The 24,856-nt window shown below is 45.4% G+C and overlaps 2 protein-coding genes across 5 annotated transcripts in view; one reads left to right on the forward strand and one right to left on the reverse strand.

Annotated features, from left to right (window-relative positions):
* haao (3-hydroxyanthranilate 3,4-dioxygenase) overlaps positions 1 to 15,003 on the forward strand; it is a 51,812-nt gene extending 36,809 nt beyond the window's left edge. For 3 of the 4 annotated variants that reach the window (XM_085980671.1, XM_085980680.1, XM_085980674.1), the window contains 2 exons: positions 1,985 to 2,067; positions 3,242 to 3,749. In XM_085980671.1, coding sequence (XP_085836797.1) covers positions 1,985 to 2,067; positions 3,242 to 3,323 — 165 coding nt within the window. In that variant the 3' untranslated portion in view covers positions 3,324 to 3,749. Of the gene's footprint in view, positions 1 to 1,984; positions 2,068 to 3,241; positions 3,750 to 3,931; positions 4,008 to 14,733 lie in introns of those variants that run through there. The other variant, XM_085980687.1, reaches the window with a different exon arrangement.
* A 7,117-nt stretch (positions 15,004 to 22,120) lies between these two features.
* LOC147121093 (transmembrane protein 229b-like) lies at positions 22,121 to 23,781 on the reverse strand. The gene has a single exon (XM_085980698.1). It carries the CDS (start codon positions 23,723 to 23,725, stop codon positions 23,231 to 23,233), a length of 495 nt encoding a protein of 164 aa, XP_085836824.1. The 5' UTR covers positions 23,726 to 23,781; the 3' UTR covers positions 22,121 to 23,230.
* Positions 23,782 to 24,856: the final 1,075 nt, after the last annotated feature.

Genomic DNA, 24,856 nt, shown 5'->3' on the forward strand with positions numbered 1-24,856 from the left:
GGAGCCTGGGTGCAGCCAGTGCTTGTCAGTGTTTGCAGCACCTCAATGCTGTAGAATACAGATGGTACAAATGTCAAAATAAAGTTGGTCATGGTCCCTTTAAGGAAACCGGCTGATGACGCGTCATCAAATGATGTCACCAGACCCGCTTCCTCTAATTGGCTGGGAAACTCGCTGGGCGGGTTGAAAAAGTCCAATCAGGGAAATTCATTTCAGAGGCTGGGATGGAGACAGCAGCAGGGCCGGGACCACAAGGACAGCAAAATCGCGGCCTATGTCTGGGATCTGCCACCCTTCCTCCACTGGGTGGAACTGGGCTGGGCGGGGCAGAAAAATTAGACATTTCCCCTCTCATTGGACTTTCCGTTAAAGACCTACAATACGTCACTTATATCCGGCTGGGTATATTGAAACAATATTCAAATGATTGATATACATCATCCAATGCATTTCATATCATTTGTTCCATAGCAACAGAAGGAATGGGGGTTGTAAAGAGGTAGTGTGTAAGGGTTGTGGGTGGTGAGGGATACAAGGAAGTGGTTGGAGGTGGTCTTGTCATCGATCGAGACCAGGGGAGTAGAAAGGCCAAGAGAGATGGCATGATCGAATGGGTGGCTATGGAGTTGGGTAGGAGAGTTTATATAGAGGGAGAGTTTAAGGGAGGACAGGAGGAGAGAGAGGGCAAGGTGAGCTGAGATGGAGATTGAAATCAATTAGGATGAGGAGTCGTTCAGTGCAGAGGCTGAGGGAGGATATCTCGGTGAGAGACTCTGGGTGAGGCTTCGGAGGTAGTAAACAAGGAAAAATTGGGTGGCGCTCACTTTAGCGCCCCAAAAAAGTTAGCACCCCCCGTCGTAAATTCAGTGGTAGTGCCCCAAGCAGGAAGTGGGGCCCTACTGGAAAGCGCTCCGCCTCCTGCTTCGGGCGCTACTGCTGAATTTCGCGAGGCTACGTGCCACCGTGTCATTGCAGGCTTCCTCCCCTGATTAAAGGGGAGGGGCCTAGCGCTGCGACCACCGGGGAGTGGGGAGCGATCGCGGCCGGCACTCCACATACAAAAGCGAAAGGGGGCAGGTGCTGGCAGTCAGCCAAAATAAAAATGGCCGCCCGACACCTGCCCTTTAACTTGCGGCGGCGCTGCTGCTGCCAAACCGTCCCCTGATCCTGTCGCACTTATCGTGCAGCGATAAGTCAGGGGGTGCAAGCGGGGTGCTGCGCTCGGCAATGACGTCATCGCCAGTGACATGGGGCGCTACCCGCTACCACCACCGCTAACCTCCCGCTGAAATTCGCAGGAGGCGTTAGCGGCGCCCGGGCGCTAGGGGATTTACACCCCGTTAGCGCACAAGAGGAGCGAACCAACCCAACTTTTTCCCCCCAAGGATTTTAAAGGTGAGGGGGGTGGAACAAGGTAGGTACTTGAAGGAGAGTAAGGTGCCAGAGGAATAGCAGAAGAGACCAAGGCGTGACTTGGTGATGAGTGTCACTCCACCAACTCAACGGTTTACATGGTGGTAGAAAATATAAACTGATGAAAAAAAGCTGTAATATTAAAATATACTTACTTTGTGTCATGAAAATATCCCTCTGAAGTCTGCTAGCATAACTACTACATTCACTGTAATATTTTAACTGTAGGCTGAAATTCTAAATTTGACCATCTGAGGGCCCTCTTGTTCTGCAGTCTCATGAATTTTTAGATGATTTGTTTCTTAAGCAATTCCAGTCGCAAGGAATTTGCTTGAGTAAATTGGAGTGATTTCATGAAGTTCCCAATCACTTCACTGTATTTTGGATACAATTGATTTATTTAGCAGAGATTGGATTAGGAGAACACAACCTCACACACCCATAAGTGGTCACTGGCAACAGTCTTGATGGTGTGTACCACCCAGGTATTCAATATGTAGGGCAGATCACAACCAAGGACAACCCTGACCACCTACATAAAGAATTTTTTTCAATGTGTTCTCTTTTTCAGGAGGGTACATCCGATGTGGTGATGGATGGCAAAACTACTAATCTGACTGAAGGAGACAGCCTTCTCATCCCATTAAAGACTAAGTAAGTATAAGGGGCAGCACGGTGGCATAGTGGTTAGCACTGTTGCCTCACAGTGCCAGGGACCCGGGTTCGAATCCGGCCTCGGGCGACTGTCTGTGTGGAGTTTGCACATTCTCCCTGTGTTTGCGTGGGTTTCCTCCGGGTGCTCCGGTTTCCTCCCACAGTCCAAAGATGTGCAGGTTAGGTTGATTGACTATGATAAATTGACCCTTAGTGTTAGGGGGATTAAATACGTGGGGTTACGGGGATAGGGTGGGATATGTGTCGGTGCAGGCTCGATGGGCCGAAATGGCCTCTATCTGCACTGTGGGGTTTCTGTGATTCTGTGATATGCTGACAACAACTGACTGCAGTATCATTAGATCCGCTCTACTACCTCAGGTGGAAATGGGACCTCTCAATTGGACTGCTGGTTTTAGTATTCCTGTCCCTCCCTGTTTATAGGATCAAACTATGACATTATTATATTCATATAGTAACACTGCATACAACAGGAACAATGGTTACAATGACGGAAGTAAGATTTTTCTGTTTTTAATAAAAAAGGACCAAGTCAGGTTGCTACCAGTCTAGTTTTGAAATATATACTCCAGGTTTTGAGAGCGCACACCAGAATCTTTCATTTTACATTAGGACGGCGTTGCAAGAGATTTGATCTGATACTACTAATATGAATCCCACATCAAGCCGTTCCCCCCCATCACCACCATCTCCGTTTTCTCCCCTCCTCTCCTCGTGCATGAGTCTGCAGTCACCAGTCCCTCTCCACTATCTGTCCCAAATGGACATTATTCACGTGCGAGCCCAGGCAGTGAATGTTGTCAGGTTATTCAGTCATGGAGGGGGTGGAGGGAGGGGGTCAACACAACTGAGGCCAATCCTATTCTCGTCTGAAGACCACACTTCCAGCTGGGGTGAATGATAATGATCAGGAGTGGAAACCCTGCCTGATTATTCTTTTCTCCCACTTGCTAGCCCAAGTGTGCTCAGGTTAACTACAGCAGCCGAACATCATCTCGACTGAGGTCAGTTAACTCGCCACAGAGCAAGAATCGGACCCTGCAACCTTCCTGCTCCACATGTCCCAGAAATAAAAACAATCGTGCGTATTATCACTACTGAAATAAAGAATGCATATTCGTTAAGCCCAAGCTTTCTATTTTTTTAATACAAGGTACGTTTGGAAAAGGACTAAAGGAACTATTGCGCTTTACGTCGCACAGGATCCAGCTCTGAAGAAAAACTATGAAAAATAACAGTCCTAAAGGCACAGAGTTTTCTTCACCCATTTCATTTCATTGTATATGCAATAGTTTGAATAATTTGAAGTGAATCCTCAGCATTTATTATAAATGCAAATTTTAGAATTTTGGATAAGTAGTGAATCCCTTGTTAAAATAATGATAATCTTCAAAGGAGAGGGACAGAAAGCAAATCAGCAGACTATTCCATTGATCAAGTCATGAGTTGAATCTCAAGACAGTTTCAGAGATACGAGAACTCAATCAATTTGCAGTAGAATGTAATATATATTGATTTGATGATTTCCTGGCAATTATTGTTTTGCTGTGATAATGATTATAAATCTGTTAGTGTGGGCTTCATCATGCATCAACTATGCAAAAATAATCCCAGTGAATTGTACAACAAAGCTATTCAAATAAACATTATTATTATTACAATACTCGATCTTCCTTACTGTTGCAAATGGGGAGTCAAGACTCAAGTATAGGCTGATTTGGGTTTGGAGTGCAGGGGAAGTAATTGGATCAGGAAATGTAGATGTAACTTAACATCCATTTTAAAGTCTGTCCTTATTTTTATAAATCATTTGAATTTATATTATTATTTATATTTGAAACAGCAAAACTTACGGGAATTTCGGGAACAGACCGAGGAGCTGGGAGGTGCAAAACTGAGGCATTTTGGTGCCACCATTGGTAGGAGAGTATAATCACATCATGGCGGTTAAATAGGCAGTTTCCATTATAAATGTGGATATAAGAATTTAATATGGAAAAAGTTGACATGAAAGTGTGACATAAACATAACAACAGCAATAAGGTTTTGTGTATAGTGCTCACAGATGTAAGATTTTTAAGATAAAAAGAAATTTATATAGCACCTTTCACACCCGCAGGATGTCCCAACATGAATTATTTGAAGTGTCATCACTGTTGTTAGGTAACCCAGGTCCCAAATAGAAGTGAGAGAGTGATCAATTAATTCTGGCCAGAACATTGGGGAAAGTCTCTGCTCCAAAATATTACTGTTAAATCCGTGTATCTTGATGTTGTGTGTCCTTCAATAACTAGACAGAGACTGCAGGGGAACAATCAACAGGTGTTTACTGGATGAGGGTTATTCTAAAACTAACTGTACAGATCCCTACTCAGGGTTATATACAGGTGTGGTCATTGCCGGTACTACAGTATACAGGAGCTGTAAAAAGTAGTTCTCCCCTTAAAGGTACATACACTACAATTCCTCCCCTTTTAGATTAACAGTACCATAACATTCATTTAACAATTAAATATCAACTAATTACAATTAACACTTTTAACATGCAACATTAACTGAAAATAGTCTATTTATAAATTCAGTCTTTGGGGAGGCTTCCTGATCCTTTCTGGATAGCGCCTTTCCTGAGTGTCTTGCTCTTGGTGCGGAGGCGATTCTGGCCCCCTGTCGTCAGTTGGTTCATCAGCTTCCGATGCTACTGTTTCTGGGGTAGATGCTACTTGTATGTCGGGTTCATCACCAGGTACGCGAGACATGGGGTTGACTCATTCCTGTGACTCTAGGATCTGGTCGACATGGCGTCACACAATGTTCTCCCCAACATCCACTGTGTACATTAGTGGCCCCTGCCGTGTGCATATCGTTCCTGGTTGCCATTTCTCTGTTCAGTAGTCGCGGGCCAAGACTGGTTGCCCTACATTGAAGCTCCTTGTCGGCTTCTCATTGATGTGCTGGAATTGCATATTCTCAACATCTCTTCGTACATTTGGTCTGAGCCAATCCAGACGAGATCTCAACCTTCGGTTAAAGAACATCATGGCCGGGGTCTGGTTGGTGACTGCATGTGTCGCATTTCTGTAGGCTAACAGGAAATTGTCCACCTTATGCTGCAGTGGAATGTCGTCATCGCACATGGCTCTTACTGCTTTTTTAAAGGTTTGTACGAACCTCTCAGCCAATCCATTTGTGGCTGGATGATACGGGGCGGATGTGTAATGTCTTACCCCATTCCTTTTCATAAATCTTCGAAACTCTTCGGACACAAACTGTGGTCCGTTATCAGAGCAAATCTGCTCTGGCAAGCCGTTCCTGGCAAATATGGTCCGTAGGACTGCAATCGTTTTCTCCGTGGTGGTGGAGGACATTTTGATCACCTCAGGCCATTTCGAGTGCGCATCCACGGCTATTAAAAACATTGAGTCCATGAATGGACCAGCAAAATCAATATGCACCCGTTGCCATGGAGATGAGGGCCACTCCCATGGGTGTAGAGGGGCATGTGGTGTGCATTCTGGAACTTCTGGCATCCTGAGCAGCTCTTTGTCAGGTCCTCGATTTGCTGATCGATCCCCGGCCACCACACATAAGCCCTAGCAAGGCTTTTCATTTTCACCCCTCCCAGATGGCCTTCGTGAAGCTCATTGAGCACTCTCTCCCTTAACTTGGGTGAAATTACCACGCGGGATCCACACATCAAGGTCCCCTGGCATACTGACAGCTGCTCTCTTCTGGATGAGAATGCTGGCAACAGTGAGTCGCCATGTGTTGGCCATCCCTTCACCGTCAAGTCATATACCCGAGACAGTGTTGGGTCATTTCGGGTCTCCTTCTCTATATCAGCGTTAGTTACTGGCAAGCGTTCAATTATAGTCGAATAAAAAATTTCGACAGGGTCCACTGCTGGTGCTTCCTCCGCAGTAGGCAGTGGCAGGCGTGATAGCCCATCAGCGTTTCCATGCTGTTTCGTGCCCTTATACTCGATTTCATATTGGTTCACCCCTAGAAAAAGGGACCATCTTTGTAGCCGTTGCGCAGTCATCACCGGAACGCCCTTCTTTGGATTAAAGATGGAGACAAGTGGTTGGTGGTCAGTCAGCAAGGTGAACTTCTGCCCGTGCAGATAGTGATTGAACTTTTTCACTCCCCACACTAGTCTGAGGGCCTCCCTGTCAATCTGGGCGTAGTTATGCTCGGCTGAGGTTAGTGACCGAGACGCAAAGGCTACTGGCCTCTCCGAGCCGTCCGGGAATTTGTGCGACAGCACCGCTCCAATGCCATAGGGTGATGCATCACACGCCAACCGAATTGGTAGTGCTGGGTTGAAATGAGCCAACACCTCTTTTGATGTGATCAATTCTTTGCACTTCTGGAAAGCTTGTTTACATTCGTCATTCCACTTCCATGGTACCCCCGTTTGCAGTAGGGTGTTCAGTGGGTGTAGTACTGTAGACAAATTCGGCAAGAACTTATGGTAGTAGTTCACCAATCCGAGGAACGACCTCAGTTGTGACACATTTTCCGGTGCTGGAGCCTTGACTACTGCCTCAATCTTTTCAGGGGACTTATGTAACCCCTCTTCATCAATAACGTGGCCACAATACGAGATCTGCTTCTGGAAAAACTCGCATTTGTGGCGATTAGCTCAGAGCCCATATTCCTTCAATCTAGTGAGCACCTGCTCCAGGTTGGCAAGGTGAGCACTGTCATTTTCACCCGTGACCAGGATGTCGTCCAAATAACACTGGGTCCCTGGAATCCCTTGCAGGACTTGATCCATTGCCCTTTGCCAAATAGCCGGAGCTGATGCTACCCCGAACACCAGCCGGTTGTATTGGTAGAGACCTTTATGAGTGTTGATCATGAGGTACTGTTTCGAAGCTTCTTCTACCTCCATTTGCAGGCACGCCTGGGCTAGATCAATCTTAGTGAAGCATTTCCCTCCAGATAGCGAGGCGAAAATATCTTCAATCCGCGGAAGCAGATATTGTACAGTGTGAAGGACTGGGTTCACTGTCACCTTAAAGTCCCCACAGATGCGAACCTTCTTTGGTTCCCCAGGCGTATTACTCAACGACCTCTTCATTACAGGAACGATATGTAGCCCACTCGCTCCAGTCCACTTTGGACAGTACTCCTGAATGTTCCAAACCTTCTAGCTCTGCTTCGACAGCTGGGCGGATCGCATAAGGTCTGGCCTTAAAAAACTTTGGGCTTGCATTTTCCTCTATTTTGATCGTTGCTGTTATGCCTTTTAGTGTTCCGAGTCCCTCCTGGAACACTTCTTGTGCGTCAGTTAGCATTTTTGACAGTCATCCAGGTGTGACGTCGTCATCCTTTTTGGCATCTACAGTCAGTGCTTGTATGAAATGCCAATCTAGCTGTATCTTCCGGATCCATTCACGTCCTAGTAGTGGTGGTCCTCCATCTGGCAATACATATAGGTCCATTTTTGGTGTTTCCTTGCTGTTATATATAACGTTCACCCTTATTTTTCCTTTGGGGTAGACTTTTTGCCCCATGTACGTCTTCAAGACAATCTCTGTATCTCTCAAGGGTATATATGAGAATAGCCGCTTGTAGTCCCTTCGGTTTATGACCGTTAGGGCTGATCCTGTGTCCAATTCCATTTTCACTTGGACTCCGGCTATCTTGAGCGTGACCCAGATAGTTTGGTGATCCTCCGTTTTGATCACATTATGTAGTTTCAGACAACTCAGCTCCTTGCTTCCAGAGTCTGTATCACTTTTCTGTTCGTCTGCACTGCTCTCCGTCACCTTATGTACCTTCTTGTACTTCTCTTGTGGGGATTTCTTGCTGCTGGTTTTCTTTTCCGACCTGCAGACTCTTGCTATGTGTCCTACTTTTCCACACTGTCTGCACACTTGGTCCTTGAACCAGCAATCCTTATGGTCATGTGTTGTTCTGCCGCAGCGATAGCACTTCATTGTTCCGTATGACATTTCATTTGTGCCATATTCTTGCGGTCTCCGTTGTATCTCTGCCACGCCCCGTGCTGCTGCTTCATGTGATACTGCTATGCTGAAAGCCTTGTCCAGCGTAAGATCCTTTTCTGATGGAACCCAGAAACGGCTTCTATCACTTTGAAGCCCACACACAAACTTGTCCCTTAAAGCATCTGCTAGTCCCGTTCCAAACTGGCAGTGTTTCGATTGCTTGCGCAGTTCCGTTAAAAACTCAGCATTACTTTCATCTTTATGCTGGTTCCTTTTGTGAAAGTTAAATCTTTCCGCTATCAGCAGCGGTGTGGGGTCTAAGTGGTCCTGTAGGATTGACACTATGTTTTCAAAATCCTTTTCTACTGGCTTCTCTGGGGTTACTAGGTTTCGCAGTAAGCCATACATTTTTGCACCCATTGAATTCAACAATACCAGCGCTTTCCTGTCATCTGGCACTTCATTCGCCTTGCAGTACACTTCTATGCGTTCGACATATGTCGTCCAATCCTCGACTTCATTGTCGATCGCTGTGACACTGCCACTCTTTGGCATCCCTGGGTGTGGTTAGACTGGCTAAAAATGGCGTCTCCCGCGCGCTCCCTTCTTCTCCGCTGTGGCTCAAAATGGCATCTCCTGCGCTTTCCTTTCTTCCCGCGCTCTCCCTTCTTCTCCGCTGTGGCTCAAAATGGCGTCTCCCGCGCTCTCCCTTCTTCTCCGCTGCGGCTCAACAAAAATGGCGTCTCCCGTGCTCTCCCTTCTTCTCTGCTGTGGCTCAAATGGCGTCTCCCGCGTTTCCTTTCTTCCCCGCTGACGCTGCTCACCCCCTGAACACCGCCTCTCTCTCTCGTTGACGCCGCTCGGTCCTGAACAGCGGCTGCGCCGTGTGCGCTCTACCCTCTCTCTTCTCGCGTCGACGCCGCTCGGTCCTGAACAGCGGCTGCACCCTGTGCGCTCTACCCTCTCTCTTTTCCCGTCGACGCCGCTCGGTCCTGAACACTGGCTGCGCCCTGTGCGCTCTACCCTCTCTCTGCTCCCGTCGACGCTGCTCGGCCTTTTCCTGTGCCGTCGGTCGGCTCTAGCCGCCGCTGTGCGGGAAGGGTCTGCGCCGTACCTGTTGCCAGCCCATTTCGCTGGAGTCTCCGTTGGATGGTCGACGCCCGTGCTTGTGGCATCGGCCTTCTTCTGCAGAGTTGCAGGTAGGTTCGAATCTGCTCGTCGCCAATGTTAAATCCGTGTATCTTGATGTTGTGTGTCCTTCAATAACTAGACAGAGACTGCAGGGGAACAATCAACGGGTGTTTACTGGATGAGGGTTACTCTAAAGCTAACTATACAGATCCCTACTCAGGGTTATATACAGGTGTGGTCACTGCCGGTACTGCAGTATACAGGAGCTGTAAAAAGTAGTTCTCCCCTTAAAGGTACATACACTACAATTACCATGGGATCTTTTAATCTTTTATGTTAAACTGAGGACCAGTCTGTCTGTTCAGGTGAACATCTCATCTTACTTGTGCAAACACCCACACAAACCATTCGGGATGAAGTTGAATGAGTTGGAAGGATTGTCACTGGGTGAAGCACTGAGCACTAATCATAATGAGGGAGAGGAAGAGTGTTGTACCTCCATGGAAGCTGAGGAACCTAGAGACCCAGCCTTCAAAAAAGCTATGATTAGGGAGCATCAATACGTGTGGAGGCAATGGAGATGGTTTCCATGCCTATGGTTGAGTTGATGGAAAAATGGGAGGAGTTCATTGCCTGTATCTACAACACATTGCAGGAAGTTTCCCACGGCCTGCAGTACACCCCTGGAGACTGTGACAGCCCAGGAGACGACTGCATCATCAAGACACCAGCGAGAGTTTCTAAAAAAGATTTTCATTTATATAGCACCTTTCATGACCTCCGGACGTTCCAAAGCGCTTTACAACCAATGAAGTACTTTTGAAGTGTAATTACTGTAGTAATGTAGGAAACGCAGCAGCTAATTTGCACACAGCAAGCTCCCACAAACAGCAACGTGATAATGCCCAGATAATCTGTTTGAGTGATGTTGATTGAAGGATAAATATTGGCCAGCACACCGGGGTGGAACTCCCATGCTCCTCTTCTAAGGACATAGTCATAGAGTCATAGGGCTGGATTTTGTGAATGGAGGCGGGACAGCTGCTTGTTGTGTCAATGTCCCGCCTCCATCCTCGCCTGACCAACCAGAGGGATTTACCCCTGATTGAGCTTGTTAAGTCTGCCCTGCGGGCTCAGCAGGCCAATTAGGGAGGAAGTCACTGACAGATCACATCAATGTCAGACGTGCTATCTGTCAAGACTTCTTCAAAGAAGAAATGTCAGCATTTGACACCTCCATGCCCGCCTCTTCAGGGCTTGGAAAATCCAGCCCATAGAGTCATAACGGCACAGAATGAAGCCATTCAACCCATCGAGTCCACGCCAGCTCTCTGTAGAGCAATCCCGTCAGTCCCATTCCCCCGCTCTATCCCCATAGCCCTGCAAGTTTTTTTCCCTCAAGTGCCTATCCAGTCTCCCCTTGAAAACATTGAGTGTCTCCGCTTTCATCGGCAGCGAGTTCCAGGTCCTCACCACTCACTGCGTAAAAAAGTTTTTCCTCACGTCCCCCCTGTATCTCTTGCCCAAAACCTTAAATCTGTGTCCCCTAGTCCTTGTACCACTAACTAGTGGGAACAGCCTTTCCCTGTCTAGCATATCCAAACCCGTCATAATCTTGTACACCTCTATCAAATCTCTCAACCTCATTTGCTCTAATGAAAACAAATCCAGCTTCTCCAACATGTCCTTGTAGCTAAGATCCCCCATCCCCGGAACCATTCTGGTAAATCTCCTCTGCACCCTCTCAAGGGCCTTCACCTCCTTCCTAAAGTTTGGTGACCAGAACTGGACGCAATACTCCAGTTGTGGCCTTTATAAAAGTTCAGCATAACTTCTCTACTTTTGTACTCAATACCTCTATTTATGAAGCCCAAGATCCCATATGCTTTGCTAAACACTCTCTCCAATATGTCCTGCCACCTTCAGGGACCTATGCGCATTAACTCCCAGGTCCCTCTGTCCCTGCACACTCTTTAAAACTGTGCCATTAAGTGTATATTGCCTCTCGTGTTCCTTCTGCCAAAATGCATCACCTCACACTTCTCTGTATTAAATTCCACCTGCTGCTTGTCTGCCCATTCTGCTAGCCTTTCTATGTCCTGTTGCAGTTGATTGGTATCATCCTCACTGTTTGCCACACTCCCAATTTTGGCGTCATCGGCAAATTTAGAAATTCTACTGGATTCCAATATCCAGGTAATTTATATATATATATCAAAAAAAGCAGTGGCCCCAGCACTGACCCTTGGGGAACACCACTGTCTACCATCCTCCAGTCTGAAAAACAGCCATTTACCACAACTTGCTGTTTTCTGTCCTTAAGCCAATTCCTTATCCAAGCTGCCACTGACCCACCAATTTCATGAGCCTCAATTTTGTTAACCAGCCTTCTACGTGGTACTTTGTCAAACGCCTTCCGAAAATCCATATAGACAACATTCATTGCATTCCCTTCATCAATCCTCCCTGTTACTTCATCAAAAAATTCAATTAGATTAGTCAAACACGATCTGCCTTTTACAAATCCATGTTGGCTCTCCTTAATTAGCTTAAACCTCTCCAAGTGCCAGTTAATTTTTTACTTGATTATTGTTTCTAAAACTTTACCCACCATTGATGTTAAACTGACCGGCATGTAGTTACTAGGATTGTCCTTACACCCTTTCTTGAACACTGGTGTCACATTTGCCACTTTCCAATCCTCAGGCACCTCCACCGCATCTAGGGAAGATTGGAAAATTATGGCAAGCCCTTCCGCTATCTCCTCCCCCAATTCCCTTAGCAACCTGGGATGCAAGCCATCTGGACCAGGCGACTTGTTCACTCTAAGCATACCACTGGCGACTTCTGGAATGACAGCTAAGAGTACTACCATAGATCTTTTCACAGGACTTCCAAGGACTGGTTGAGACTATTTAGTCTATCCTGACACTAACAAGCAGCTGTTCTGAGCCTGTTGCCAGCACCAGTAGGCTGCAAGGACTGGGTGCAGAATTGCTGAGCTTCTGTCTCGCGTATCTCTTACTGGGTTGTTAAGCCCGCTCAACTTTTTTTGGGGGGTGTCTGAGAATGATCCAGGGCTACCCAAGGTCCAGCTCTCCCCTTTTAAGCCAGGCAATCACATACCTTATGAGCACAGTCATGGGTTCCACTCTGGACCTCCTGAAGGCACCAGAGACAAGGATGACCAAAGTTAATGGATCCTAAAAGGATCAATTACATTAAGAATGCAGCACCTTGATCCCCTGCAGGACTTAAGAATTTTTTAACCTTTTAATCTTCGGACCCTGAGCTTCCCGCTTGGCGTGCCAGTGTGCTGATCCAAGTTCCCAACAACTCTGTTGCATCTCTATAGGCACAAGGCATCCACTCAATATTTAAACAACCCTTCCTCACAATTTGGGATGGGTTCAGCAGTCAGGCGGAATTGTTGGTTCAGGTCTCGTTTGTCGTACATCTGTCCCTTCCCCTTAAAAGGATCTGAGGGATTTTGGTCCTTTGATTCTCCATTATGTATCTAGCAGGTTTTAATGGGTATTCAGTGTTGCATTTCTGAATGGATTACTTTTCTTTCTGATAAGGCCTCTTTCTCTCTTCCACTGTCTGGCTCAGTCAAGGAAGTCAGCCAAGTGTACTTAAACGCTACTTTTATTTGCCACCAAAGTGATTTCATTGAGTCAGCACATTACAATCATCAAAAAAGACTACCATAAAATAAACATTTTCACTGCAAATGGAAATTCACAGATATTAAATAATATGTTTTACAATTCCTCCCAGGCTTCCTGCCTCTTTAGAAGTCTACTGTTCTGACCAAAATGAATAAAAATTCTAATAGTTTTCTGAGGGAGAAGTAATCTTACCTACTATTATTGAATTAGCAGACTGTTCTATTGGGCCAGTGAGAACCATAATCCCCAAACTTGATATCAAACTAACTCACTTTTTTGTTACAGCAAACATTTCTGCAACAATACTTATTATTAGTAAAGAGCTTAGTTGTCTAAATTCAGGACTTACTATGTAGAACACTCTCCTTTACTCAAATGATTTCTGGATTTTCACACTTTAAGTTAGCAGTTCCACTGCTATTCTTGTTTTTGTGTTCTCTCTCAGATATATATAAATAAAAGAGATTAATGAACGTCAAACACATTTATTAGCAGCTTTAGAAATAAACAGGCAATGCAATTTTTCAGATGCAAAGTTTCATTTGCCATACATAATATTGGGTAGACTGAAGCCAGTGTCTTCAGTCCTGCCACAAACTCCGTTCCTGAGCAATTGACTCCATCCCGCTCCCCGGCCACAGTCTGAGGCTGAACCAGACCATTCGCAACCTTGGCGTCCTATTTGATTCTAAGATGAGCTTCCGACCCCATATCCATTCCATTACCAAGACCGCCTGCTTCTCCCTCCGTACCACCGCCCATCTCTGCCTCTGCCTCACCTTATCTGCTGCTGAAACCCTCATCCATGCCTTTGTTACCTCTAGACTTAACTATTCCACTGCTCTCCTGGCCAGCCTCCCATCTTCTACCCTCCATAAACTTGAGCTCATCCAAAACTCTGCTGCCTGTATCCTAACTCGCACTAAGTCTCGTTCTCACATCACGCCTGTGCTCGCTGACCTGCATTGGCTCCCAGTCCGGCAACGCCTTGATTTTAAAATTCTCATCCTTGTTTTCAAATCCCTCCATGGCCTCGCCCCCCTCCCTAACTCTGTAATCTCCTCCAGCCCTACAACCCTCCGAAATCCCTGCACTCCTCCAATTCTGGCCTCTTACACATCCCGATTTTAATCGCTCCACCATTGGTGGCCATGCCTTCAGCTGCCTGGGCCCTAAGCGCTGGAATTCCCTCCCTAAACCTTTCCGCCTCTCTACCTCCTTTAAGACGCTCCTTAAAACCTACCTCTTGTCACCTAGCCTAATATCTCCTTATGTAGCTCCGTTTCAAATTTTGTTTGATAATGCTCCTGCCTTGGGACGTTAAAGGTGCTATATAAATTAAAGTTGTTGTTGTTGTTAAAGGTGAACCAGAAGAGAGAAAATCATCTAAAGGAATATTTCAAGATAAAGCCTTGCAATAAACCTGACAAAGCTATCCTTGTGTATTTTTTAAAGAAGCAAGAAAGCACTTTCAGGGAAAACCAAGTAGCAGGTTCTTACCAAAATGAATAAATACATTTTACAGAATTTCCATTATACAGATCGGAGAATACTCTGTAGTGGAACTATCCCCCTAAGCATTATGTGTCCTTTAAAAAAACAATTACAAATGGAAAAATGTTTTAAAAACTTGCCATGTTATGCCTAGCCTCCCTCTGAAGGTGCACTCCCTGATTATATTGCGTTTTGGGAATAAAAACATTCCCGGACTCAGGAGGACTTTGTTCAAAGTCTTTATTATATCTCTGTGTTCCAGTAGCTGACTATATTTAACACAGAGCCGCTTTGACTGCCTGTCTTGAACCACTGGCTGTGTAAGCAACCTAATATATGCTGAGTCCTTTCTGAACTCCAGCAACAAAAAATTGACATTATTACAATGATTTCAGTTGCAGCTCTGTGCAGATCAGGCACATTACAGGAAACTTTCTGGTATCCGGCACGGACAGGACCGACGTGGTGCCGGTTCAGCAACAATTCCGGATAACCGAACGCTATAGTAAAAGATACGGACCTTAGAGCTCCGTATGAAGCAACAAACCCAGCTTCAGAAGAACGTCCACAAATTGCAAGCGTCTCTGTAGCTTAGCAACAGCTGCAGCCAAACCCTTGCCTTCCTCAATTTGTTGCTGTGCAAGTAATAAAAGTTATAAAAGTTCGCTGAAACCGACTCCTGAATTTTGCCGGTTAACCGACATTTCCAGTTATTTAGGGGCCGGTTAATCGAAAGTTTCCTGTACCATGGGAGGAATGTTAAGTCAGAGGGAGAATCATCCCAGGGTTCTCTCACACCATTCTTAACCAATTTTATAGTAGTATTAGTATATGCTAATAGAATTGGATATATACTTGAAAAGGAAAAATTTACAGGGCTATGGGGAAAGAGCAGGGGAGTGGGACTAATTGAATAGCTCTTTCAAAGAGCCGGCACAGGCACGATGGGCCAAATGGGCTCCTGCTGTGCTGTAGGATGTCATGCCTGGTCATCCCACAGTTGGGCCTATGGCGATGCAAGCAAGAAGAGAAACATGCTTTAAGCATAGGAGAAAACAGAGAAAGCAAGAAGGAAGACTGATTTGTACTGCAACTTCAACAATGCTGCCCGAACTGACCACAGGGAAAAGACAGCTGAGTCTTTCTGGAAGACCACTTAGCTTCGATACTGTTTAGAATTTAACTCCAGTATGCTGTCAAACCCAGTTTAAAAAGTGCTCAGGAGTTCCCTTGGACGTCCCAGATACTTTTAAAATGTACCTGGATTAGATTCAAATATTTAGAAGTGTGGATAAGAACATAAGAAATAGGAGCTGGAGTAGGCCATTCGGCCCTTCGAGCCTGCTCCACCATTCTATAAGATCATGGCTGATCTTCGACCTCAACTCCACCTTCCCACACTATCCCCATATCCTTTGATTCCCTTAACATCCAAAAATCTATCGATCTCTGTCTTGAATATGCTCAACGACTGAGCATCAATTCCAAAGATTCACAACCCCGCGACCTCTACCACCTAGAAGGACAAGGGCAGCAGGTGCATGGGAACACCACCACCTCCAAGTTCCCCTCAATGTCACACACCACCATGACTTGGAAGTATATTGTCGTTCCTTCATCGTCGCTGGGTCAAAATCCTGGAACTCCCTCCCTAACAGCACTGTGGGAGTAACTTCACCACACGGACTGCAGCGGTTCAAGGCGGCGGCTCACCACCACCTTCTCAAGGGCAACTAGGGATGGGCAATAAATACTAGCCTTGCCAGCGACACCCACAACCCATGAACGAATCTTTAAAAAATTAAGAAATTTAGGCTTTTTAAAATTTGAAATTCCCCTCTCGTGCATCTTTTCCCTGACCAAGAGAATAGACTAATCTGTTCCCAGGCTTGAGCCAATACTGCTTTGAACCAACTGCAAGGAAAAGCTACACAGCAGCACAGGTCAACGGTCCCTCCAATGCAAGTGTGCCACTTAGGCTCCTTTTACCCTTTTCAACAATGCACATGAGTTTACTCTTTGCCTCCACACAATTGCTGGTTTTGAAATGATTTTTTTACAGCAAGGATTGACCTGGTATGATGTGACTATGCCACTCTGCAGAAGTAGGCGCTCCACCATTGACAGCTACGCCTTCAGCTGCCTAGGCTGTAAGCTCTGGAATTCCCTCCTTAACCCTCTCCATTTTGCCACCTCTCTCCCTTTAAGGCACTCCTTAAAACCTACCTCTTTGACCAAGATTTTGGGGATCTGTCCTAATATCTCCTTATGTGGCTCGTGTCAAATTATGTTTGATAATGCTCCTGTGTGTTGTGTATGTACCTTTAAGAGAAGAACTGATTTATACTGCAGTACCGGCAGTGACCACACCTGTATAAAAAGCTATAGCAGGCTTCTGTACGTCAGTCTTAAGTTTACCCTCTGTTCAGTAAATACCTGTTTTATTGTTCTCCTGCAGTCCGTGTATTATTGATACTCGGACACTACACTGGCGACGAGCAGGTTCGAACTCACCTGCAGTACTGCATCACCTCACGGGGATCTTTCCCTGAGAAGAAGCTTCTTGGAGGTTGAAGTCAGAGCAACGGGTGTCGACCGCGGGCAACCGCCCAAGGATCCATCGGTGTTCGGAGAATTGCAGGAGAGGCTGTGGAGAGCTGGGCTTGGCTCCCCAGTCAAGGTGGGACGGGGGTAGTGCGCTGACACTTCCGGACTGTGGCAGGCTTGAGCTCGATCAAGCGGCTCTGCAAAAGGGGCCGCGCAGCGTCGTCGGGAGGAAAGAGAGAGAGAGAGGGTGGAGCGCACAGGGCGCGGTCGGTGCTCAAGAACCGGGCAGCATAGAGAAAATAAAACGAGGGGAAGGAAAAGTGAGGCACGCCAAAGCCACGGGTCACCGCCATTACCCTGTAGAACGCTAGGAGCAGCGTGGCAGCAAAGGGAAGAAGGAAAAGCGCGGGAGGCGCCATTTTATTCCATTGGGGAAGAAGGAAAAGCGCGGGAGGCGCCATTTTATTCCATTGGGGAAGAAGAAAAAGCGCGGGAGGCGCCATTTAAAATCACCCAAGATGCCGAAGAGTGGCAGTATCACTGCTTTCGACAACGAGATAGAAGACTGGACCACGTATGTGGAAAGAATTGAAGTGTACTGCAATGCCAATGAGGTGGCCAATGGAAAGAAGGCATCGGTATTATTAAATTTGATGGGCGCGAGAACGTACGGCCTATTGCGGAATTTAATTACCCCAGCTAAACCAATGGAGAAAAGTTTTGAAGAGATTGTTAATATCTTACAGGAACACCTAAACCTTACACCGCTGCTGATAGCAGAAAGATTCAAGTTCCATAAAAGAAACCAGCACAAAGATGAGAACAATGCTGACTATCTTATGGAACTACGCAAGTTATCGAAGCACTGCCAGTTCGGAGCAGGACTGGCAGACACCTTACGGGATAAGTTTGTCTGCGGGCTCCAGAGTGAAGGAACCCAGAAACGACTACTTTCGGAAAAGGACCTGACGCTAGAACAGGCTTTCAGTGTGGCAGTATCCTACGAAGCAGCAGCACGGGGAGCTGCGGAAATACAACAGAAACCACAAGAATACAGCGCTAACGAAATGGTGTATGGAGCAGAAAAGTGCTATCGCTGTGGCAGAACAACCCATGATCAGAAGGACTGCTGGTTTAAGGACAAAGTATGCAGGCAATGTGGGAAAATGGGACATATAGCAAGAGTCTGCAGGTCGGGAAAGAAAACCAACACTACAAGAACTACTAAGGAAAAGTACAAGAAAGTAAAAAAAATGACATACAGTAGTTCGGAAGATCAGGAGAGTGATAATGACTCCGGGAGCAGGAGACTAAGTTGTCTAAAGTTACACAACATGATCGCAAAGGAGGATCACCGAACCATTTGGGTCACCCTCATGATAGCAGGGTCCCAAGTAAAGATGGAATTGGATACAGGATCAGCCCTAACTGTCATGAATCGACAAGACTATGAGCGGCTATTCTCACACATACCCTTAAAGGACACGTCCATTGTATTGAAAACATACACGGGGCAAAAAGCCTACCCCAGAGGAAAAATAAGGGTGCCAGTTAAATACAATGGCAAGGAAACACAGAAACTGTATCTATATATACTACAAGATGGAGGACCACCATTATTGGGATGTGAATGGATCCGAAAAATACAATTGGATTGGCATTCAATTCAGGCGCTAACTGTGACTGACAAAAAGGATAATGACGTCACACCTGGACGACTGTCAAAAATTCTAACTGACGCGAAAGAGGTGTTCCAACAAGGACTTGGGACTCTAAAAGGCAATAAAGGCGATGTATAACGATGATATACCACTACAACACAAGGTAGATAATTTCTTAAATAACAACAGAAAATGCTGGAAATACTCAGCAGGCCAGGCAGCATCCGTGGAGAGAGAAACAGAGTTAACGTTTCAGGTCTGGGACCCTTCATCAGAACTGGAAAAAGCTGGAGATGTAACAGATATTAAGCAGGTGCAGAGACAGGGGGTGGGGGGGGGGGTTAGGAGGGGAGGAAGAAATAGAAAGAACATCCTGTACTTTTGTAAGAGGCAGGAAAGATAAAATGTTGCAAATGGGAATGGCAAAAATCATACTGCATGAAAAATGGGGGCAGGGATAATTATCTGAAATTGTTGAACTCAATGTTGAGTCCGGCAGGCTGCAAAGTGCCCAATCGAAAGATGAGGTGCTGTTCCTCGAGCTTACGTTGAGCTTCATTGGAACAATGCAATAGCCCGAGGACAGAGAGATCAGAGTGGGAGTGAAGCGGTGAATTAAAGTGACAGGCGACCGGAAGCTCAGGGTCACCCGTACGGACTGAACGGAGGTGTTCCGCAAAGCGGTCGCCCAATCTGCGTTTGGTCTCCCCAATGTAGAGGAGACCGCATCGTGAGCAGCGAATACAGTATATTAAATTGCAAGAAGTACAAGTAAATCGCTGTTTCACCTGGAAGGGGTGTTTGGGGCCCTGGACAGTGGGAAGGGAGGAGGTAAAAGGGCATGTGTTGCATCTCCTGCGCTTGCACGGGAAGGTGCCAGGTGAAGAAGCAGGGCTGTTGGGGGTGATTGAGGAGTGGACCAGGGTGTCGCGGAGGGAGCGGTCCCTTCGGAATGCTGAAAGGGGAGGTGAGGGGAAGATGTGTTTGGTGGTGGGATCACGTTGGAGGTGGCGGAAATGGCGGAGGATGATCCATTGAATGTGGAGGCTGGTGGGGTGAAAGGTGAGGACAAGGGGAACCCTATCGTGGTTCTGGGAGGGAGGGGCAGGGGTGAGAGCAGAAGTGCGGGAAATAGAACGGACACGGTCAAGGGCCATGTCAACCACGGTAGAGGGGAATCCTCGGTTGAGGAAAAAGGAAGACATGTCAGAAGCACTAGTATGGAAGGTGGCATCGTCAGAACAGACGCGGCGGAGACGGAGAAACTGGGAGAAAGGAATAGAGTCCTTCCAGGAAGCGGGGTGGGAGGAAGTGTAGTCCAGGTAGCTGTGGGAGTCGGTGGGCTTGTAGTGGATAAGAGAGTTAAGAGGGGGAAGAGAAGAGGAAAGAAGATTAAAGAAGAGAAAAGGGACATCAGAACGAGCACAAGTGAAATTTGCTTTTCAATTGTATTTAAAATTTGCGTTAATATTTATTTTGTTTGTTTAGGGTCAATATTACAATAATTAAGCTATTCTTGATATCTGAGTTGCTCTATTATTACTAATATTGGTATGATCATCAGCACAGGAAGACACGTGTTCTCCTGAAATAATAACAGAAAATGCTGGAAATACTCAGCAGGTGAGGCAGCATCTGTGGAGAGAGAAACCGAGTTAACGAGGGTAATTTTAACCCACAAAAAAAGGAAGGGTTTGGGTTGGGTGGGATGTTAAAATTGAAAAAATTTCAAATCTGAACCCAACCATCATCCCTTTTGTCATTTAATCTCTCCTGCCTTCCACCCTATCACAGACCTTCCCTTTTGTTCGTTCCTCCCCTCCCCCCTTTCCTTGCCTCTGTATTTGCTTAAAAGCTGTTAAATCTCTAACTTCTTCCAGTTCTAACAAAAGATCAACGACCTGAAATGTTGGCCCCGATATTTACTGGGGCGGGATTTCCAAGCCGGGGGTGGCGGGTGCGGAAGAGGAGTTCTGGTCGGGAAACCCTCCCCTAACGCCGTGGAGTTTTGACTCCACATGGTGTGTGTGTTTTTTGTAGCAAGTTCCTGCCCGGAATCTAGTCTGGTTGACAGTCTTGGCACCCTGTCAGGCGGGGGATGCTCTGGAAGAGGCCACAGCCCAGGAGCAGGTAGGATTCCTGCTCCATGGGGTAGAGATAGCGAGGTGGGTTGGGTACAGCTTGGCTTGGAGGGTCAGGGGTGATCACGGTGGATCGGGGACAGATCGGTGACAGAGATGGGGGGGTTGATGTTCGCAGGGGGAATTCAGTGATGGTGGGGTAGGGGCCCGATTGCGAGGGGGAATGGCTGATAGCCGGGAGGGTGAAGCAATGGTGCTCCTCCTGGCCTGCAAGCAGTGCTGGAAAGGCACTTACCTCTTCCACGCAGCAGTCCTCCCCTCCCATTAGCTGTTGGGTTTCCCGAGGCCCGGGAAACCCAGCCGGCCAGCATTAAAGCTGGATGTGAGATAAAATCTGAGGTGTGCAGCCTCATTAAATTATTTAAATGAGCCACTCGCCTCCTGGGAGCGGGTTGGTTGCCTGCCCCCGTCCCACCTCCGTTAAAACTGGAAGTTGGGTGGATTCAAGGCGGGTTGGGTTCGGGTTTGAGATTTTTTTAAATTTAACATCCCATCCGACCCAAACCCACACATCTCTCTCCACAGATGCTGCCTGACCTGCTGAGTATTTCGAGCATTCGCTGTTTTAATTTCAGATTTCCAGCATTCGCAGTATTTTACTTTTGTTTTAGGAGTTTTCCTGAACATGCCAGAGGTCAGAGATAGGTAATATAAAAATATATCTATATATATGAATCTATTTCTGTTTTTAACATAGGGACTAATTCTAACTCAGATTTGGTGTAGTCAAGTACACACAGAGTTACGGTAACTAAAGGAGATTTATAATTGGTAGGTTTCCCATCTATTAGCTGCCATTTTTTTTTAATTTATATACTTCACAGTAGGAAAAAGTCCCCCAGTCTGTTTAATTTACAATTTAATAACATTGTTATGTCTTCAAATACATTAGGTGCAAAAATTACCCTGTTTTCTTTTTACAGTGCTTTTTTAAATCTGTGCAAGTCGAGTGTTTTACTGCACAATTTGAAAATAATGTCCAATCATAAAATGTTTGCATTTGTTAAAATACGTTAACACATAAATATTAATGGTCTGAAAGAAACTAATAGAATAGTAAGTACATTTGATGACTTTGTTACTGATAGCACTGTAACATTGCTCAATCGCATGATGGTGTAGTAAATTGAATGCTATCATTACTAGAAATTGCTCAAGTTGCTTCATAATGTTCCACCTGCCTCCACGCAACTGGAAGACTGGCACAAGGCTTAAAGCCAAGATATTGTCCAGCTGTGCCAAGGAAAGAACTATCAGGCACAGCCACTCGCCCTTCACTCAATCCCTGTCAGGAACCATTGTTACTAATGCACAACTGGACAATAGATGGAATGCACCACATCTCAAACCCAAACATAGTTTCAATTACATTATGACATGGGACAAGTGCCTGTGCAGCGAGTTATTAAAACGCAGTTTCACTATAATTTTTGTAAAGTTAAAATGAATTTTAATTTGTTGCATTAAACTACAGGCTTAAATATCTATTGTGATACAGACACATATGTCAAGTTATCCAGTTAAATAATGAAAAACTCAACCATTTCTTTCATTTAGCCACATTTTTCCCTTCCTTCCAGTAACTTGGACAAGCATTATCAGTGAAAAATATGGGATTTTTACAAGGAACTTTTGTCAAGTTGGGAAACTCAGGTGAAGGGCTGAGGTTCATAGGGCAGGACACCACCAAGAGTAGAAGAGAAGATGAGGACTCCACTTGATCCCTGATGATATCACATTACTTTGAGATCTGCAGGATTCCCAGGATGTAAGAACATATTCAAGATTCTTAAGGGAAAAGCTAAATTGAGCACTGATAATATGTTTGAGATTACCATAAATTCTAGAACCAGGGAGACCTGCTCAAACTTAGAAGAGGAAAGGTGCACAGACAGTTTAGATTTACCAGCAGATTTAGCAACAAATGCTTCAAATGGATTGCCCAGGGAGGCAATGCTGTCAGATGCTTAAAGGAAAGTTGGATGGCTATTTGAGGGAGTGGGTGATTGAGGGGTATGGGTTTTTGGGCCCCAACAAATAGGCTGCAGAGTCTTTTCTGGTCCATATGGTGCAGTACTAAGCCATACAGACCAGGTTAGATCTCCAGGCAACACTGAGTTAGTTTACCTCAGCCAGATCAGAAATTGGAGTGCTACAATTAGCATCAGTGCCTGTGAAATAAGAATGAGAAAAACCCACCAAAGTTGCCACTGCTGTTTGCTACGAGTGATACCTGTTGATAAAGCAAGTGTGTGGACATTGGGTGAAGACAGGATCAGGCTCATCTGTGATGCCTTTCATGGTGGAGTAACCTAATAAGCAAGGCTTATACATGAAGAATGTCACCATGAGCAAACTACCAGATGGCTACTGCTAGTACATAATGGAACTGTAACAGGAGTATTTCCAGGAACAAAGAGGGAGAAAACTGGAGTAAGACAAAAAATAAAATAAATTACAAAAAATAAAATTAACTGATGGATTTTAAGTAAGAAAAAGTTTAGCACAGATGAAATAATTAACCAGACTCAACACATTTACATTTACAAGTGTTTTCTGTGCATCACAAATTCTTTGCATCCTTTCTGACTTGAATCTGGCTCTCCCTGTCCATCAAAACGTAACCGCAAAGTGTTCTTAATCACCATCTGCTCAGCGACTAATGAAGCAAGGAACCACGGCATTGCATACTCAAGAGTAATTAGCCCCATAAAGTTCCCCCGGAAAGAGGAATAATCCCACGGGCAGGCATTAAACTGTTGGAGAATAAAGCCAGTTGTAAACTCCCAGACATATGTCCAGAGTGTATAAATCAGGCCTCTTATTAGGAGGTTACACTTAGTCCGAAGGCGAAGGTACATTTTCTCCACAATGAGGATTGAAGTGCCGTAGATAAAGAGGGACCACACACTGGTAACCCCCGGGAATTTCCAGTTTGCATTTTCTACGAATTCCCATCCAGCTGTAAACATTACCTCACAAAAGTAACCATGTATGGCATATAGGTACCATCTGGAAAATGCAGTGAGGGCCTCCATGGTGTTCAGCAGTCTTTGGTTGTAACTTGCACTTTTTCTGGAACTCTTTTATCTATCAAACTGTAAAAGAATATTAATAATGTTAATGCCAAGTTGAATAGAGAACATCCACTCGCTAAGAGCCAATGAAGCAAAATTACAGAAATCCTATTAGAAACAGAAAAATAGGAGCAGGAGTAGGCCATTCGGCCCTTCAAGCCTGCTCCGCCATTCAATATGATCATGGCTGATCCTCTATCTCAATACCATGTTCCCGCTCTCTCCCCATACCCCATGATGCCTTTTGTGTCTAGAAATCTATCTATCTCCTTCTTAACTATATTCAGTGACTTGGCCTCCACAGCCTTCTGTGGTAGAGAATTCCACAGGTTCACCACCCTCTGAGTGAAGAAATTTCTCCTCATCTCAATAGAAACATGTGTTAAACACCGAACAGCTACATTACCACAGAAAACAGAGTGCCGTGGAAATGGAATGTACAAACACAGCCAGAACCTTTAGGAGTTCCACACCAACCAGTCTACAGTTAACAGGGATTTTAATTTTCCACATTAAGCTCCAAATGTTAGCTGTGAATCAAATAATAATCAGCACAAGGAATGGACTTCAGGGTAGGGTCATGGAGGCAAAAAACCTGGCGTTATTTAAGAAACATTGCATGGTGTGATTTTTTTGGGGGGCGACAGGAGAGACGGTAGAGTGTTTCTGGAAGGATGAGCTAAAATGGGTTGAATGGCCTTCCTCATCTGCATCTATCTTGTGATTGTGATGGTGCGGGCCATGAAAGCAATGTCAATTGTTTTAGGAAAACCTACATTGACTCACCTCCTTAATCTTGTGATTTTGAATTAACCTCTCCACTCCCCATTCCTCCTTTAAGATCCCCCTTAAAACCCAAGAATGGTTTTAGCACTTGTCTAACAAGCATGAAATATGTTAGTTTCATTGTTTCTTGTTCAATTTAGAGTTATGATTTATAAAATTTGTTAATATTTAATACATTGGAAATAGTACCTAATTTGTTGAAAGAGCTGTCCAATGGATGTAATTGTTTTTTCTTGTTTCATACTTCATTACATTGCCATAGAGTGCAGGCACACTTTTACTGTAGTGTACTTATAATCTACACAT

This window comes from Somniosus microcephalus, chromosome 3 (assembly GCF_052327205.1).
Source record: "Somniosus microcephalus isolate GS21.2 chromosome 3, FLI_Smic_1.0, whole genome shotgun sequence".
Lineage (NCBI taxonomy): Eukaryota > Metazoa > Chordata > Chondrichthyes > Squaliformes > Somniosidae > Somniosus > Somniosus microcephalus.